The sequence below is a fragment of the Candoia aspera genome, chromosome 1 (genome assembly GCF_035149785.1).
Source record: "Candoia aspera isolate rCanAsp1 chromosome 1, rCanAsp1.hap2, whole genome shotgun sequence".
NCBI classification, from domain to species: Eukaryota; Metazoa; Chordata; class Lepidosauria; order Squamata; family Boidae; genus Candoia; species Candoia aspera.
The window spans coordinates 90,819,663-90,836,814 of NC_086153.1; the positions used below are offsets into that span (position 1 = coordinate 90,819,663).

At 39.3% G+C, this 17,152-nt stretch overlaps 1 protein-coding gene across 1 annotated transcript in view; it reads left to right on the plus strand.

The window, feature by feature from the left end:
- Positions 1–3,920: 3,920 nt before the first annotated feature.
- NHSL1 (NHS like 1) overlaps positions 3,921–17,152 on the plus strand; it is a 167,718-nt gene continuing 154,486 nt past the window's right edge. The window contains exon 1 of the mRNA XM_063309353.1: positions 3,921–4,439. Coding sequence (XP_063165423.1) covers positions 4,118–4,439 — 322 coding nt within the window. The 5' untranslated portion in view covers positions 3,921–4,117. The remainder of the gene's footprint in view (positions 4,440–17,152) is intronic.

Here is a 17,152-nt window from a genome sequence, read left to right on the forward strand (position 1 = left end):
TAAATGTCTTTTATAAATGTCTTTTTGTTTGTTTATGTATTTATCTAATTTATCCCTGCCCGTCTCCTCCCGTCGGAGGCCTCTGGGCGGTTTACAACAATGGATTAAAACCATCACAATAATACAAAAAGTAAAATACAGTAAAAATACTATAAATAGAAATAAAAAATAAAAAATCCAAGCGGTGAAGCATCTAAAACAGTCCAAGTGTGGGAGGAGTGGTCTATAACAACTATCCCCATGTAGCTCTATTCCCCTCTCCACCCCAAGCGAGGCGGCAGAACCAGGTCTTCAGACTCCACCAGGAGCGATGGGGCCAATCTCACCTCTGGGGGCAGCATGTTCCACAGGGCAGGAACTACTGTGGAGAAGGCCCGCTTCCTGGACCCTGCCAGATGAAATTCTTTTACAGACGGGCTCTGTAGCATGCCCTCTCTGCACGATTGGGTGGGACTGGTTGATGTAATAGGGAAGAGGTGGTTCCTCAGGTAACCTGGCCCCATGCCATGTAGGGCTTTAAAGGTGATAACCAACACCTTGAATTGGACCCGGAAGCAAACTGGTACCCAATGCAGCTCGCGCAGCAGTGGTATTACATGTGCCCTTCTGGGGGCACCAAAAACAGCTTGTGCAGCTGCATTCTGGACCAGCTGAAGCTTCTGGATACTTTTCAAGGGTAGCCCCATGTAGAGCGCATTGCAATAGTCTGTCTGAGAGATAACAAGGGCATGAATGACTGTTCGAAGGGCCTCCTGGTCCAGAAAGGGGTGTAACTGGTGCACAGCACGTAGCTGCACAAAGGCTCTCCTGGCCATGGCTGCCACCTGCTCTTTGAGCAGGAGCTGTGAGTCCAGGAAGACCCCCAAGTTACACACCGGGTCTGTCTGGGGCAGTGCAACCCCATCCAGAGCCAGAGATGTTAATGTCCTGGATACAGGAGAACCATTAACCCACAGCCACTCAGTCTTACCAGGGTTCAGTTGAAGCCTGTTGTTCCCCATCGAGCCCCCCACAGCCCCCAGACACTCAGAGAGGGTGGTCACGGCATCACTTACTTCACCCGGGATGGAGATATACAATTGAGTATCATCAGCATACTGATGATTCCTCATCCCACGGTGACGGATGATCTCGCCCAGTGGTTTCATGTAGATGTTAAAAAGGAGAGGGGAGAGTACTGATCCCTGCGGCACCCCACAAAGAAGGAGCCGCGGGGCCGATCTCTCCTCCCCTATCAACACCGACTGGGATGAGCCCTGGAGGAAGGAGGTGAACCAGCGTAAGACTACGCCGCCTACCCCCAACTCCCTGAGCCACCCCAAGAGGATACCATGGTCGATGGTATGGTATATGGTATAAATGATTCCCTCTCCATGGTTAGATGCCCTATGAAACAAACACCTGGTTTTGAACATCTAAAGCTGTTCATTCAGTAGCCCAACAGTTTCCCTGCCTGAAGTATGGGAGGTAGACATGCAAAGGCATGTTTGAAGAAATGCCTACAGTACGAATAGAGCTTTTTAGCAATTACAGCTAAAATACACCAGTGCACTTTTCTTTTGTGTGTTTCTTATTGCTTATAATTGAATTTCATGACACTGAGAAACTTATCCAGAGTGACAGAAAATCCTTGTAATTTAATAACTAACATGGAACACAAGAAAAATAGGAATAGAAAATATTATTATGGCTATTTTAGCTTTGTCACTATTAAAATATTGACCCCTTCATGATCTGTTAAGAAATTGGTTTCCTATGTTTTATTCTACAGACTTTGGTGAATGTACCACTGTTAATCACTTAGGAGTTAGGTGGTGAGATAACTTTTGTAAGCAGGAGAAAAATTTATATTTGTGATCAGAATGTAAAGAAGCCTAGATTATACTATGTTTTTTCCTGATTTATCAGCTGCAAAAAGGTTCATTTGGAACTGCACACTTCATGTCAGTTTACATAGTTTAAGAAAGCCTTGATGAATAGCCATAATGCCTCATGCCTCTGTATCAAGTCTACCATGACAGGAAATCCTGCCTGAAAATTATTTAGCATGTCTTTAACTCTTCTCAGTGGGCAAAACTGGTCTTTTACCAATCTTCTACCGGTTGCTGAAATTCTCAATCATTTTTTTAGTTCTCTTCATTCTGTAAAAACTCTTAAGCAAGCATGGTTTATATGAGGAGTGAGCCGACACAATTCTAGGCCACACAAGAGGTTCAAGTATTTTTATCAACAGGCTCTTTACTGCCAGAAGATATGAGCAAACTAACTTTTCAGTAGCCACAGCTTCATTTCTAATGGGTCTCTCCTATGTAGATACTTGTTTTCCTTCTAAATATATCTGCCAGATAGTCTGACAAGATTCAAAGAGGTTTTGCTCAAAATGCCCTTGTTTTCAGCAAGCTGAGCAGCTACAAGAAATATATGATTGGTATGGATCCAACTCCTTAGAGATACCCCAAAAACTTCAAGGATCTATGAAAAAACATTATCAACAAGACTATAAGAAGTTCTGCCTATATAGTTTTCCATATATGGCCATCAGTCCAAATGAGCACTGTGTGGCATGGATGGCAAATATTAGAATGCCCTCTGAATAAGAGATTAAAACAGACATTGATATTGACTGTTCTGGGCACACAATCTACCAGAATTTAGCTCCCAGGGCTCTAGTGCTATGGAAAGAACACTTATCAAATAGTTGCTTTTGACTAGAAATGTAGATAAATGAAAGAGCCAGTGTGGTATAGTGGTTAAGGTGTTGGACCAGGAGGGGGGCACCAGGGTTCTAGTCTACTGTCAACCATGGAAGTTCACTGTGTGGCTTTGGGCCAGTCATTCTCTCTAAACTCAAACTACCTTACAGGGTTGTTGTTGCAGGGAATAACAGGAGGGAATCCTAGGTGCTCTGCCTTCCACTCCTGACTGATAAATGGGGTATAAAAATGGGATTATTGTATGCTGCCCAGAGTCACTTCTTGTGAGATGGGCTGCTATATAACGCTGATTTATATAAATAAATAAATAAATAAATAAATGCTGCAAGGAAAAAAGATCAGGGAAGGCATCTTTAAACTGCCACAGCAACACCAGAGGCCCAGCCCATTTTGCCAAATAGTCCTAGAAAAGATACAGTCCACATTTATACTCTTTTCTCCTACCCCTAGCGTGAGAGCAGCTTCTGTGAAAAAGAAGGGGAATTTGAGATCTAAATACCAAGGCCACGGATTTCCTGGGCCCTTAAAGTAGTTGAAAAGGTGGCAGCTGTAAAGCGATGGCTCCCCTGGGCAGCTCCGACTGACAGAGGAGGCAGTACATTTGCGGGGTGGGGGGGCAACCAGTCCATGAAGATTCCTCGGGAGGGAGAATGAACGGAGCGAAGGGTGAGATTCGCTGACCTCCAGCGGCAGAAAGAGTTAAAGCGAAGGCGGAGAGAGAGGCGCTCCACCTTCGGCTGGCTGGCGGGCAAGGAGTAACTCGGGCGGGCAGGGAGAGCCACAGGTAGGCGGCGGCCTTGATTGTTGTTATTGGGATTGCTTAAAGAAAGCTCTCTCGCCAGGTTTCTGATGAGTCGGATCGTCCTGCGCTCCCCTCCCCTTCTTTTCGTTTTCCGGGTGGGGAAGGGGAGTTGTTTCGGAAAAGCGAAGGGATCCCAGGTGACCGGGCGAGGGGTGCCCTTGGGGTCCGCCGAGCAGAGATCCTTTCTTCCGAGCCTGCTTCCTCGCTGACTTCCAAGATCATCTGCTCTCCCTCTGGTCCTTCCGATCGGAGCAGCCCGGCAGCCGCGCAACCCCTGGATTTCACTCCCCACCAAGCTTCGCTCTTGCAGCGCCTTTTCGGCTAAGCGGCGGGCAGGCGAGCCAACTCTTCCCTCCGCTTGCTTGGGCGCAATGTACCTGTGGCGACTCCCCTGCGGGCCCTCTGCCAACGGGGCTTACGGCCGCAGCTCCCCATACGCGAGCTCTTTGCTCCGTTCTTTTTAATAACAAGAAGAAGAAGAAAGCAAAAAAAAAAAGATTGGTTGCAACGGTCGGCCTTCTTTTGGAAGGGAACCCAACCCGAAGCGTCTACTTGGGTTGGATGCGGGTTGCTTTCCGCTCAGAGAAGCGGAAGCCCAACGATGCCTTTCCCTCTGAGGACCGTGTCTCCCCTCAAGCTGTGCCGCTTGGAAGAGGGCGCTGCCGCCGTTCAGAGGGACAAAGAAGGGCACGCCAGGCGAAGCGGCGCGGGGCCCCTCTTCGGCTCCCTGGAAGATGTCTGCTCCCGCTCGCTGGTATCCCTCCTCTGGCAGCTCTCGGACCTTTCCCGCTGTGCCAGCGACGTCTTCGGCGGGATCCAGAGCGAAGCGGAGAGCCTAGGACGCCGGAGCGCCCGGCTCCAGCGCCGGGTGGACTCCCTTAAGGCTCTCGCCGGTTGCCTGGACCACCGCAAAGTCAAAGTCCGTAAGTCTCTAGCTGCTGCTGCTGCTGCTGCGTTTGGTGGGCGAGCTAGACGGACTGGTCGGCTGGAGGTCCGCTCGCAGCGGGCGGCGGGGGGGGGGGTCGTGCAGCGAGGGAGAGAAGGAAGGGAGATTTGGGCGGCCTAAACTTTGATGTTTTCAAGGGAGCAAAGGTCCCTCGTTATCCGTTGGACCAACGGAAGACCCAACCCCCACTTTCGAGTCAAAACGGCGGCGTGTCCTCTTCCCGTCCAAGCCGAGGCTCGGTCTGGACAAGAGTTTCTTGCCCACTTGATGGTTCTGAGCGGGTTGCAGGGAAGAGTTTAGTGGTTATTGCAATAGGTACAGGCACCACGGGTTGGGTCGCATTGTTGAAATGCTGCTTTGCCTCCCTCAAACAGGGATCCTAGAGTCAGATGTTCAAAATAGAGCCTCAGGTCTCTTCCTTCTCTAGGTAGGGGTTGGCCAAACTGTTGCCCACTTAGAAACCTCCATGACAATGCACGGCACATGCATTGGGCGTGCATATGGTGATGTACTGTGTGTTTAATATCTGTTTATGTTTAAGATATGTGTTCATCAGATGGGATTATTTCCTTCTGGATTGCATGCTTAAGATTCCAGGAGGGTGTGAAGCAGATCTGAGACTAAGTCTCAGGCTCTAAGTTTCCTTAGGATAAGGGAGATCCCTTATCTGTATTTCTTTGTGCATGATTTTATAAATAGGACAGTAAAGGAAAAAAAAAACAAGGGAACACCAACAACTTAGGTTGTAAATTTATTTCTGGTACACGCTGAAGGATTTATTTGCAATGTTATTAGTAACTTCTCTTACAGCAGTGGAAACATGGAATTGTCTGACCAGATTTGTTCAGATGAAAGCAATTTCAGTAATATTAAACTTTGGGAATTGTTTCTTCCATAGACCCCTTGATTAATCAAAGCCTGAATATTACACATTTTTTTGGAAAATAATGCATATATATATATATATATGAATTGTTTCTTCCATAGACCCCTTGATTAATCAAAGCCTGAATACTACACATTTTTTTGGAAAATAATGCATATATATATATATATATATATATATGCATTATTTATATAAAATCTGTTCAGTCATGTCCAATCCTCAGAGACTGCCTGGACAAGTCCCTGCAGTTTTCTTGGCAAGGTTTTTCAGAAGTGATTTTGCCATTGCCTCCTTCCTAGGGCTGAGAGAGAGTGACTGGCCCAGGGTCACCCAGTTGGCTTTGTGCCTAAGGAGGGATTAGAACCCACGGTCTTCCGGTTTCTAGCCTTGTGCCTTAATCACTACACCAAACTGGCTCACATATAAGTTTATAGAAACCCTAATGAAAGGGATTTGTTGTTATTATAAAAATCTATTGATATCCTGCATAAATGTCATTCAAACAGAGAATGGCACTGGATGACACTGATGGACATTTGAATCATCAAAGCCTCATTGGAATCATTGAGGAGGTCAGGGTATTGACTCTTGGTATTTTCAAAAGCAAGTTTAAATTCAGTATTTTTTCTTGTGAAGAACATTGTTCTTATGTCCAGACTGTTCAGTTCAATTTTATTACAGTCACTGACCAATACAAGATACAATTCTATAAAGATATACACATTAGCCTTAGCCTTAAAATATGAGCCATCTGATTTAAAATAATTTTAAATTTGAATTTACAAGTTCCAGTTAAATGTTAAAATATGTTTAGATTACAATGTAAATGAGCCCCTTAATCAAATTTGAAAATGATCTTATTAATTTGCATTATCATGACTAATATTCTATCAAATATGTGTCTATAAAAATATGATATGTAAAATATTAAAAAGTAATAACAATAGTAAAATATCATATATAAAATGTGATATATAGACCACAGAGTTATTACAAGGGGTACATTACTACATTTTTCCAATCATAATCTGACGTATCTTCATAGCAGCTGCGCAGAATCTGGCTACTTGCGCCGTGACAGTTGGATGTTCGTCTATAACTAACATTTGCATATAATCTATATCTTTCCGTCTAGGGTATTTATTGATCAAAGGTAATAAGGTGTGTATCCAGACTGTTTTTATAGATTTGCACAAATGATACCTTCAGGGCGAAGAAGCTTTTACCAACTTCATTTCATTTGGAAAGTAAAGGACAGTCTTGTTATAGATGTTTATTAGAGCCATGTTGATCCATAAGGATATAAATCCAACACCCATGATTTGGTAATAGTTTTTTTTTAATCTGTTCAATCATGTCTAATTTTCAGAGATTGCCTGGACAAGTCCCTCCAGTTTTCTTGGCAAGATTTTTCAGAAGTGGTTTGCCATTGCCTCCTTCCTAGGGCTTAGAGAAAGTGACTGGCCCAGGGTCACTCAGCTGGCTTTGTGCCTAAGGCAGGACTAGAACTCATGGTTTCCCGGTTTCTAGCCTGATGCCTTAACCACTACACCAATGGCACAGAAGTGTCTCCTACAAGAGAAAGCTATAGAATATCCTTTAAATGCAGAGTATATGAAGTCCTAGTTGGATCTAGGGGATGTTTTTACTTAGGAGCATATATTGAGATCTGCAATTGACACTTTGGGGGGAACTCTCTCCTTCACTGATGAGATAGTGGTTGGTAAAGATAGTATCTTCTATGGTGGCAGTGATATCTGCTGCTGGCAAATTAGCTCAGCATCTGCCCTTATCTTTTAGAGAGCAGCTGAAGTGTGGTCTCCTGAGCATCTAACGCTAATTAAAGCAAAATTTGCTCTTACTGATTTCACCAGGACTGGATGTCATTGGTTATTTACATTACATAATAATCTACTGTTTCTGTTGTTTTATTTATTTTATTTATTTATCAAATTTGTCACCGCCCATCTCCTTCCCCCAGAGGGACTTTTATCCTTTTAAAATTGGAATTGTAATCCGCTTTGACAACTGGTCAAAGGGGGATAAGAATATTTTGAAATGAATGAAATACATTTTTCTTTAAAATGTCTTTGCCTGAAAAATGTGAAGATTCTATAACTGTTGCTGAGTTACGTCACAGTATGCCCTTCCTTAATTTTCCCATGCAAAAGATAATTCTAGTCTGGTATCTTTGTCTAACCTTAAAGCTCTGTAAAGTTAGACAAAGTTATCTAATCCTTCAGGGTTATCTTTCAGGGAGACCACTGAATCAACAGTGCACAAAAGTGATTTGACTTCAGCTTTAAAAACATACTTTCACTGCAGTTCTATCCCAATTCCTGGGAGTAAGTTCTAGTGAGTACAGTGTGTTTAATTTCTGGTTATGCTTATGAAAGCATTGCTTTAACACTTCCCATTTTATTATATTTCATCAATCTAGGCATGTAACTGCTTTAATTTTTGTACAATATGTTCCTTTTTATTCACCCCCACTATCCAATTAGATTTTACTTACAATCTGTTCTAATAAAGTAACTTGTTTTTATTTATACCGCTTATCCAGAGATCCCAGGCTAAAAAGACATTTGCTGTCACATGATCTGTTCATTCTGAATTAAAAGGCTTCCATGTACATAGTATACAAATAATACTGGATTTGAACTTTAGGCATTGGGATCCTAAGTTTGACTATTTAAGGTGTGTGGAAGCAAAGCCAGGAGGGGCATGCTTCCTTCCTTCTATCTTTTCCTTATCACAGGCCCTGTCATCCAGGGTTCAGAACCGTGACATGATTTTCCCTCTGTAAACTACATCCTTTTCCCAGAAACTTTGTTAACTCTTGTTAACAAAGTGTTTGGAATTTCCTGCTGGCTCTCTGCAATGAAATGTTCTTCCAACTTCTCTTTTTCAGTTTTGCTGTTTGTCCCACTCTGCACAAAACAAGGCTTACAATGTATGAAGTACAGACAACTCAGCAGAGTAGAGAAGCTTGTTTGTCAGCATTTCTGATGGGTATCAGTTTTCAGCTTTAATTTGGCACATTAGCCTTAGGAGAGTAATTGGGCTTTTTGTTTGCTTACACTAACCTTTTTGTTTCAATTCATACTTTTTTCTTAAAAATGAAACCCCTTTTTAAATTCTGTTTACAGTAGATTGTTCTATTGATTTGATTTTTTTTTATAATAAATCAGTTTACAGTATCTTAAGCTTATTCTTCCAACACTACATACTGTTTAGGATTGGATCGTAAATAATTTTCTTAGAATTCAGTAGAAATTTCCATTGAAGAAGTAGGGAGCTCTGCTGTATTTTTCCCCAGCTTTGTTAAAAATTGCACAGATTTATACAGCAGCTTTTCAGATGGTGCATTAGCCCAAGAGTTTCCAAACTTTTTCGGGCCACGGAACCAGTTAGTTAAAAATATTTCCCTAGAAGCAAAATTTTGGTGGTAGAAGGCTGGCTGGATTCAAATAAACTTTTGGGGGGGGGTTGCCCTTAGTCTCCCATGGAACATCATCAAATTCTCACAGAACCCAAGGGTTTTCCGGAACAGAGTTCAAATAATCCTGCATTAGGTAACGAAAGTCTTTAACAGGGTTGTGCTGATCGTTGCATTTTAAGTTTCTTGATAAAGTACAAGAAATAATAAGCAACCACCTTAGGATATTAAGATGAGCTAATAATTTATGCATATAGTTTAAGATAAGTAAATAGTTTGTGCATATAATTCCAAGACCAAAATAGAATTTTTTACTATGCTGAGTTGTTTAATTTTACTTTATTTGCCCTCTTGATTTCTTAGCAAAAATGTATAAAGCTCTTCTCTATTATATTGTCAATTTGTGCTTGCTAGTTTTTTCTTTCACCGTTGTAGTATAAGTCCTATACTGTAAAGGATATCTAGAGATGTAATATTTCTGGAAATTATGAAGCCACAGAGAATTTTTTCCCAGTTTTTCAGAAGAAATGTTGGGAACAATGGAAATGTATGCAGAGTTTCTTTTAACATTATTCTTAGTGATCTGAGTTCTCTTTGCTGTTTTCAGAACATTCAATGCAATATGCATAACTTTGCTCATACTATTACAGTGTTTGGCATGCTTATTACATGCAAAATGTAATTTAGTCACACAATAATTATGTTTACTAATTGAATTTACTTTAATATCTTTTGGAGACTTTCATTTGGCGTTCCTTGATGCTGCTTCTGGCCTTTGAAGCCAGGTCAAGGCAGCCTCTAAATGAAAAATCAGCAACAGACAGGCCCATATTCAGGTACTGAAGCAACCAACCTGTCTACCTACCTATTTAACTCCCTCCCTCCCTTCCTCCCTCCCTTCCTGAAAAAGGCAGTGCCACCTGGGGCAGAAGTGCATCTTACCTTTGCATTTAAGAGTCATACTGCACCACTTGTCCTCTGCATACAGGAATTGTATTGCTCTGGTACTCTAAATAAAAGTCTTCCTAGTACAAATTAATAGAAAACGGGGCTGTGCAGTGTTGTGAATGTAAAGGCAAAAATATGCTTCAGAGTCTGGGGGTTGCTTACATTGCATTGCTGTGTTCTTAAGCACAAGTGGCTTTTCCCAGGATCACTGCCCTCCACAATTGCACTATGGGTCCAGGAAAAAAACACTTTGCTTTATAGAGTCCCAGAAAGATGTTTTATGCCTACCATTACATACTCCGAAGCATCTTTTTGTTTTTTTAATCTCAGGCCCTGCACAGCCCTAACAAAATATGTTTGGAATATAAAGGATAGCAATATACGAGCACCCTGTTTTACTGCATTCATTATTTCAAACAAAACATCTCACTGGAGTTTTTTCATCTTTCCAAAATTTTTCAATTTTTGAAATTTTCAGACTTAATTTTTTCATTCTTTTCCACAAGCCATCATATCTCCATACATATCTAATTTATAGTTTTGAACTGCTCTGCTGTACAAGGTCATTCTGAATCATAAAGTTAGAACTTAGTTTTACAGATTTTTGCAAAATTTGATTTACAGCATGTACCATCAGTGAAGGAATTGTATGTATCTTATTTAATAAAAGGTCTTGGAAATCCCCTTAGAAATAAAAATGAATACATTCATATAAATTATGATTTGACCTTGGGTATTTTTTTTAACAGTTGAGAGATGGAAGGTGAAATTGTAGACATCACCGAAAGCCAGTTATCACCATATAAAATATAGCAGTTATGGCTAGAACAATTTATGGTTAGAACAGTTATAGATATGCTAGGACTTAGAATCCTATTCAGAGGACTTGTTAGCCATTAAAAGAAAATATTGTTTGTATTTTTTCCTTAAGAATACTGAAGTATGTTTGAGTTCCTTTTCAGAAATTGGAAGTAATTTTGGAATGGAATCTACAAAAGATATCACATGATCTGAGAATTTATAAAGATTTTTTAGATCTATCTCTCTTTCCTGGAAAGCTGTGCAAGCCACTTAGAGGTTGTTTGACTGAAGCAGCATAAAAATTATAGTAATAAACAAAAATAAAATCAAAATGAATTTTTTAGATCTATCTCTCTTTCCTGGAAAGCTGTGCAAGCCACTTAGAGGTTGTTTGACTGAAGCAGCATAAAAATTATAGTAATAAACAAAAATAAAATCAAAATGAATTTTTTAGATCTATCTCTCTTTCCTGGAAAGCTGTGCAAGCCACTTAGAGGTTGTTTGACTGAAGCAGCATAAAAATTATAGTAATAAACAAAAATAAAATCAAAATGAATTTTCTCCTTGTATTTGAAACCTGAAAACTAGCATTTTGCAGGACACTAGGTAGGATAGTATGCTTCTTCTGGACTTGTACAACGACCATATGGCTATGGTAAAAGTTAATGGTTCTACTTTTTGGTTCCCATGAGACATAATTTTGTAAAAACATTGGAGGCAATGTGGAAGAGATTCTTTGTAGGAATTGATAATTCCTTTCCCATTTATTCTGGTGACTCATACAGTTGGATGACTACAGCTCATGTCTCGTCCACAGCCATCCAGTGTTAGGAAGGAAATACTGTGCAATGCAACTTGTGACTGTTTTTGTTTTGTTTGGGGTCAGCTGTTTCCGTGGGGGAACGTCTCATTTGGCTCACTCACCTCCTGCTGCAACAAAGAAAAATACTGTGAAAGGGCTTTCCTGTATATTAAAAAAAGAAACATTTGAATGGAAGAATCTCCTCTTCCATGACCATCCTTCACAGCACTTCCTGTCTTGAAAGAATTTGTTTATAAAACATTTATTCAATATTGTAGTCACTTCTATGGTATCTACAACAGAGCAGGATTGTTCTAGCAGTTTTATTTTTCTTTTGTACCTGTGCTGTTCCTCAAGTGAATATCATAGATGTCTTGCCCAGTTTTCTGAAGAAACATTATCTTTCTTGTTAAGATGATGTCTGAGCCATTGAGCTTTTTAGATGCTATATAAGAAAGGGAAAACAGCCTAATCTGATTCTCAGGACAGTTTCACCTGTTTTATTCTTAAATCTTTACTAAAAACCTAAGATCCTATCTCTCGAAATCTATAGCTTTCTCCCCCTTCACTTTATCACAAAAGTACCTCTAAAACAGTCACATTGCATTCAAATACTTTATTGCAAACTCTAGAAACAAAGGTTCCCTGGAATTAATAAGTTGCAGCTATCATTCTCTGTAATTTAACAGAGAATGATAAATAGCAAGACTCTGTTTTAGAAGTTTAGCCTTTATAGTATTAATGACAGACTTTCTAAGAAGCAAGAATGCAGAAGGATTCATTAAAACAAGAACCCTTTCCAACCAGAAACTGCACAAGTCTTTGGTGTGCTGAAGCAAAATCTATTTAAATAAGTGAAAAAATATTTTTTGTCTGAAATCTGAATTTTTTTGTGTATGATACAGACCAAACTTCAGTTTTAATATTGATCCTGTTATTACCAAAGCTTCTAATATTCTTCAAAAGAGTAGCTACATTGAAAGAACAATTAGCAATGACCAGATATACCTACAAGACATCTGCCTTATTTTTGGCTAACAATCTGTGATTTTTGTGCAAATACATCTGGCATGACTTTAGAAGAACCCTTTGAATTTTTTTTAATAAAGCAAATCATATCAACTGGGAGAGAGGAAAAATAACAGTAATTAACATCCTTCCTCTTCTGCAGTCCTTGAAAAAATACTATTCTAAAGCTTGTCTGTTTTGGTGTGTGGAAGTCCCCTATTGCAGCCATCTATTAAACTGTGTGCCTATTGTAGTAATCACAATAATTTAACCTTCTCGCAAAGCTAGTTGCAGTTTTAGAAACCTGTTTGTTATATACAAAAATACATTTAAAGTCCCTTGCAGTATAGGATTTATTATTTATTTAAAACATTTTGTTTTCTTGTTATTAAAAGCAATCCCTTTTAGAGGTCACACTATTAGGTGTTTGGCATTTTATACCACTGGTGCCCCTCTTTTCCATTCCATTTAGCAGCTGTATCTTGGACACTGTGATGTATTGTAACCTATGTACTTACTCAGTTGCATCAGTTTTTCATTTCCCATAACTAATACTGTATATAAAGTTTAGAGAGGAGAAAATCTAAATATTGTGATATTGAAACCAAAGTTACTATTAAAAATAATTCCTTTATAAAGTGTGTTACATTTTTAGTTGCTGTTGGCAAACCAGATTATTAATTATATCATAAATTAATGGGTGTAGAACTGTGGACTTGCAAGTCAGGCAAAACAGGAATGGCTTTACTTTCTGCCATGTCTTACATGGAGAGGGGATTAATTTCAAATGAAAATGCTGTGTTTCTTAGAAATTAATACTATTATACAATAGTATAGTACTTAAATGTAATCTGATGCATGAAGAAATTGGCTACATTGACAAGTACCATTATTCCATTCTCTTTTACTTTTACACTCAGTTTTCATTTTTGGCCATGGAGAGAAGTTAATATATTTTGCTTTCTGAAATTCCAGAATGGCATGGAATCCCAGTATGTGGTCATCTTACTTACTTACTTACTTACTTACTTATTTACTTACTTACTTACTTACTTACTTACTTACTTACTTACATTTCTATCACTGCCCATCTCCCCCCAAAAGGGGGACTCTTATGCTATATTCCTGGTCTCATTTAAAAGAAGGAAAATGGAAATGATATGGCAATATGAAGTTATAGTGTATTGGAAAAAAAAGTAACTCCTAATTTAATATCCCTTCACCTACCTAAAGTTTAAACAGTAAAAATTTATCTGCCTCTCATTTAAAGGTAAATTACATGGATAAAAAGACCTAGTCCTCAGTGTTCCTCCTGTTTTAAAATATGCTATCACCTTAGATCCTTGGATTACTGACTTGCTATCTACTGTAAGTGTATCAACCAGTAATAAAAGAAAAATTGCATGTAGCTGTGTAAGTATTTTTCTTTGAGTAGTTGAAGAAATGTCACCTGTGTTTAAGTATATCATAAACTGTCCTGAGTTGCTGGGAGTCGGGCAGCCCATAAATTTAATAATAATAATAATAATAATAATAATAATAATAATAATAATAATATCAAAAATGTGTATGAAGTAGATTCAGACCTAATCATATATAGAATGTTCACTGAATGCATTTGACTAAAGTTAATCATGACAAACTTAAGCTTTGTTGAGTTCAATGCTTCTGTTCCATATATAAAAAAAACTGGATCCAACCAATGAATGTAAAAAAGAAATTGTATTCAGTGGGGGAAAAAAAAGATTCCTCTTCATTTGCATTAGTTATAAATAAATATAAATACAACATATTGTTTTATTGAGCTACTATGAGTTACAATTTTGCACCCCTCCCATTTTCAGCATGGATTGACAGTGGCTTTGGTAACAGATAGGTGTTGTTTATTCATTTTTAATTTCTTCAGTTTATATAGCCGCCCATCTCACAATAGTGACTCAGGGCAGCTTACAGTACAACATTTGTTTAGAGAAAGTTCATGAGGATTTGAGAAAATGATTTTTTGCTGGTTTTTTAGTTTACTGATATATAGTGAAGAAAACGCTCAGATCAAGTCTTTTTGTTGTTGTTTATTCGTTCAGTCGCTTCTGACTCTTCGTGACTTCATGGACCAGCCCACGCCAGAGCTTCCTGTCGGTTGTCAACACCCCCAGCTCCCCCAGGGACGAGTCCGTCACCTCTAGAATGTCATCCATCCACCTTGCCCTTGGTCGGCCCCTCTTCCTTTTGCCCTCCACTCTCCGTAGCGTCAGCATCTTCTCCAGGGTGTCCTGTCTTCTCATTATATGCCCAAAGTATTTCAGTTTTGCCTTTAATATCATTCCCTCAAGTGAGCAGTCTGGCTTTATTTCCTGGAGGATGGACTGGTTTGATCTTCTTGCAGACCAAGGCACTCTCAGAATTTTCCTCCAACACCACAGTTCAAAAGCATCGATCTTCCTTCTCTCAGCTTTCCTTATGGTCCAGCTCTCGCAGCCATATGTTACTACTGCTTGTATCCTTTTCATTTATTGAAAAATCATACTACAGTGTGATGAAGGAAACTTTAAAACAGACAGGTGATGATAACTTGAATATAGTGTAGAAAACTCAGTTCTTGTCTTAATTTTTACATAGATACCCATCATTCTGTTCCATTTCAGAGTAAGCAATATTATATAAAGTGCAGAAAGGGTTAAGATAGTAAGCCAAAGAAATTACAGGAATGAAATACAAAGAGAAAAGGAAATTTAGCTAAATCTTTTTTACACCAGCACCATTCACTGTGCTTTTCCATGCATTTCTGTCATTGCAAATGATCCTCTTCCACCATACAGATGTTGCTTCATACATTGCCCTTTGTTGTTTAAAATTCTCACCTTTTTTTTTAATGATCCCAGCAACTCCAGCAATGACTGGTGGTCTTCAGCTTCCTCTTGACCCATTCACTCTTTATTTATTTATTTGTTTGTTTGTTTTTCTCTGTGTGTGATTTGATCCTCAGCCATTCTTTCCAGAAGACCAAGCCAACTCAATATAACTTTTTGTACTGGTCACCACTTTTGTATTCAAATCACATTCATTCACCACTCATGCCACTCCGTTTAGCTTACTTACTGGATATGTTTCTCCTGACAGTCACACCTCTCACTTCCTTGCAACAATGTGGGCAAAATATGTCATTTTATACTGCTACTTTGTCTTTTAACAAACATTCATTAATCTTAATCAAGCGCATGCTATCCATTACTTTTCTGTCTGCATCTGTGCATCTCATTCCCATTAATTCTTTAGTCCCGAGATGGCCCAGTCATTTTCTCTGTACTCCCTTCTGATTCTCACCCATCCATTCACATTACCTAATAGAATAATATTTTCCTCCTGGATTGTATTCATTCAGAATATTATACAGTTTTTCCCCGAAGTTCATCTCAGGTTCTTTTATTATCACCATTCACTTGAGGATAGCATCCAGCTATCACCAGCTTGTGGAATCTTAACTTTTTCATGCGCCCACACAGTGCAGATGACACAACTCATACACTTTGGCCCTTTTGTTCGTAGTTAAGTCTGCACCTTCACTTTACTCAACTCAACTGCAAGGATTAAACCACCTTAATTCAGACTGAATACATCCTTCCCGTTTTTCTTAGTTTCACAGAGGCACAACATAGCTATTTTTCCTTTTCCTTTTTCATTTCATTTCTTAATTTATGCTTTTTAGCATTTAGTCCTTTTACATTCCCAGTTGCAGTCTTCCATATGGCATGATCATGACCAGATGGACCCATGGCCTCTGTCACCCATCATTGTTTTGGTCAGTTGAAGCATTCAGATAGTACTTTTTAGTAATGTATTTGTTTGATGTATATTCCATCTTTATACATCTCAACTTGACATTTATAATGCTCCCTCCTCCCATTTTCCCCATAACAGCTGTGAAATGGGATGGGCTGAGAGTTGGTGACTGGCCCAAAGTCACCCAATTGCTTCCATGCCTAAGAGAGGACTGTGGTCTCCTGCAGGTTAACCTACCTGCCTTAGCTTACTTGTGTCACATTCCCTGCTAGTGGTAAGGATAGTGGTGGTCAGTTTTGGCACATTTTGGCTAATATGCCTAATTTAACTCCAAGCATATTCATACTGTTTTATTTAAGCTAGGATCTCTAGCCTAGAAAACACCTTTCAAATGAGTAAACTTGTATTGTACCAGCTTGGAAGTTCATGCAATGTTCTGACACTCTTTATTCTTCATATTGCTCATATTCTTTATTCTTCATATTCTGCATTTTTTCATACACTTCATTTGATGGCAGTATTTTTTATGAGAATGATTTCCAGACTTGAAAAATTGTTGTATGCAAAATTCACTAAAACTCATACAGAATTAATTTGATCTATGATTGAAAACTTGTACTGTAAACAGTTAACAAACTGCTCTAAAACGTATCCATTAGGCTTGTTCTAGTTAAGTATGGCACATTGCCAGTTTGTGGAGGAGTGGCTCAATTGAGCCTTGGTTTTTTTTTTTTTTGCTCCTCCTGTTAAGATGAGCACACCAGTGAATATGAAGGCAGGTGCAGCTGGGTATGTAGCAAGAATGGAAGAACAATGCAAATATTCCATGTTCTCATTCAGATTTCTCTACATGTGAATGGCTTGTGATTCATATCACAAGAACCACCAAAGGAGAGAGAGGAGAGATGTGCCAGTCTCCTGTTCTTTGCATTACCAGTTTAAACACTCATATTGGGAAGTTGGTGAAGGGCCTTTATTGTTGCCTCATGGGACTCATCTGCACAGAAGCACTACAGTATGGCTAAATTT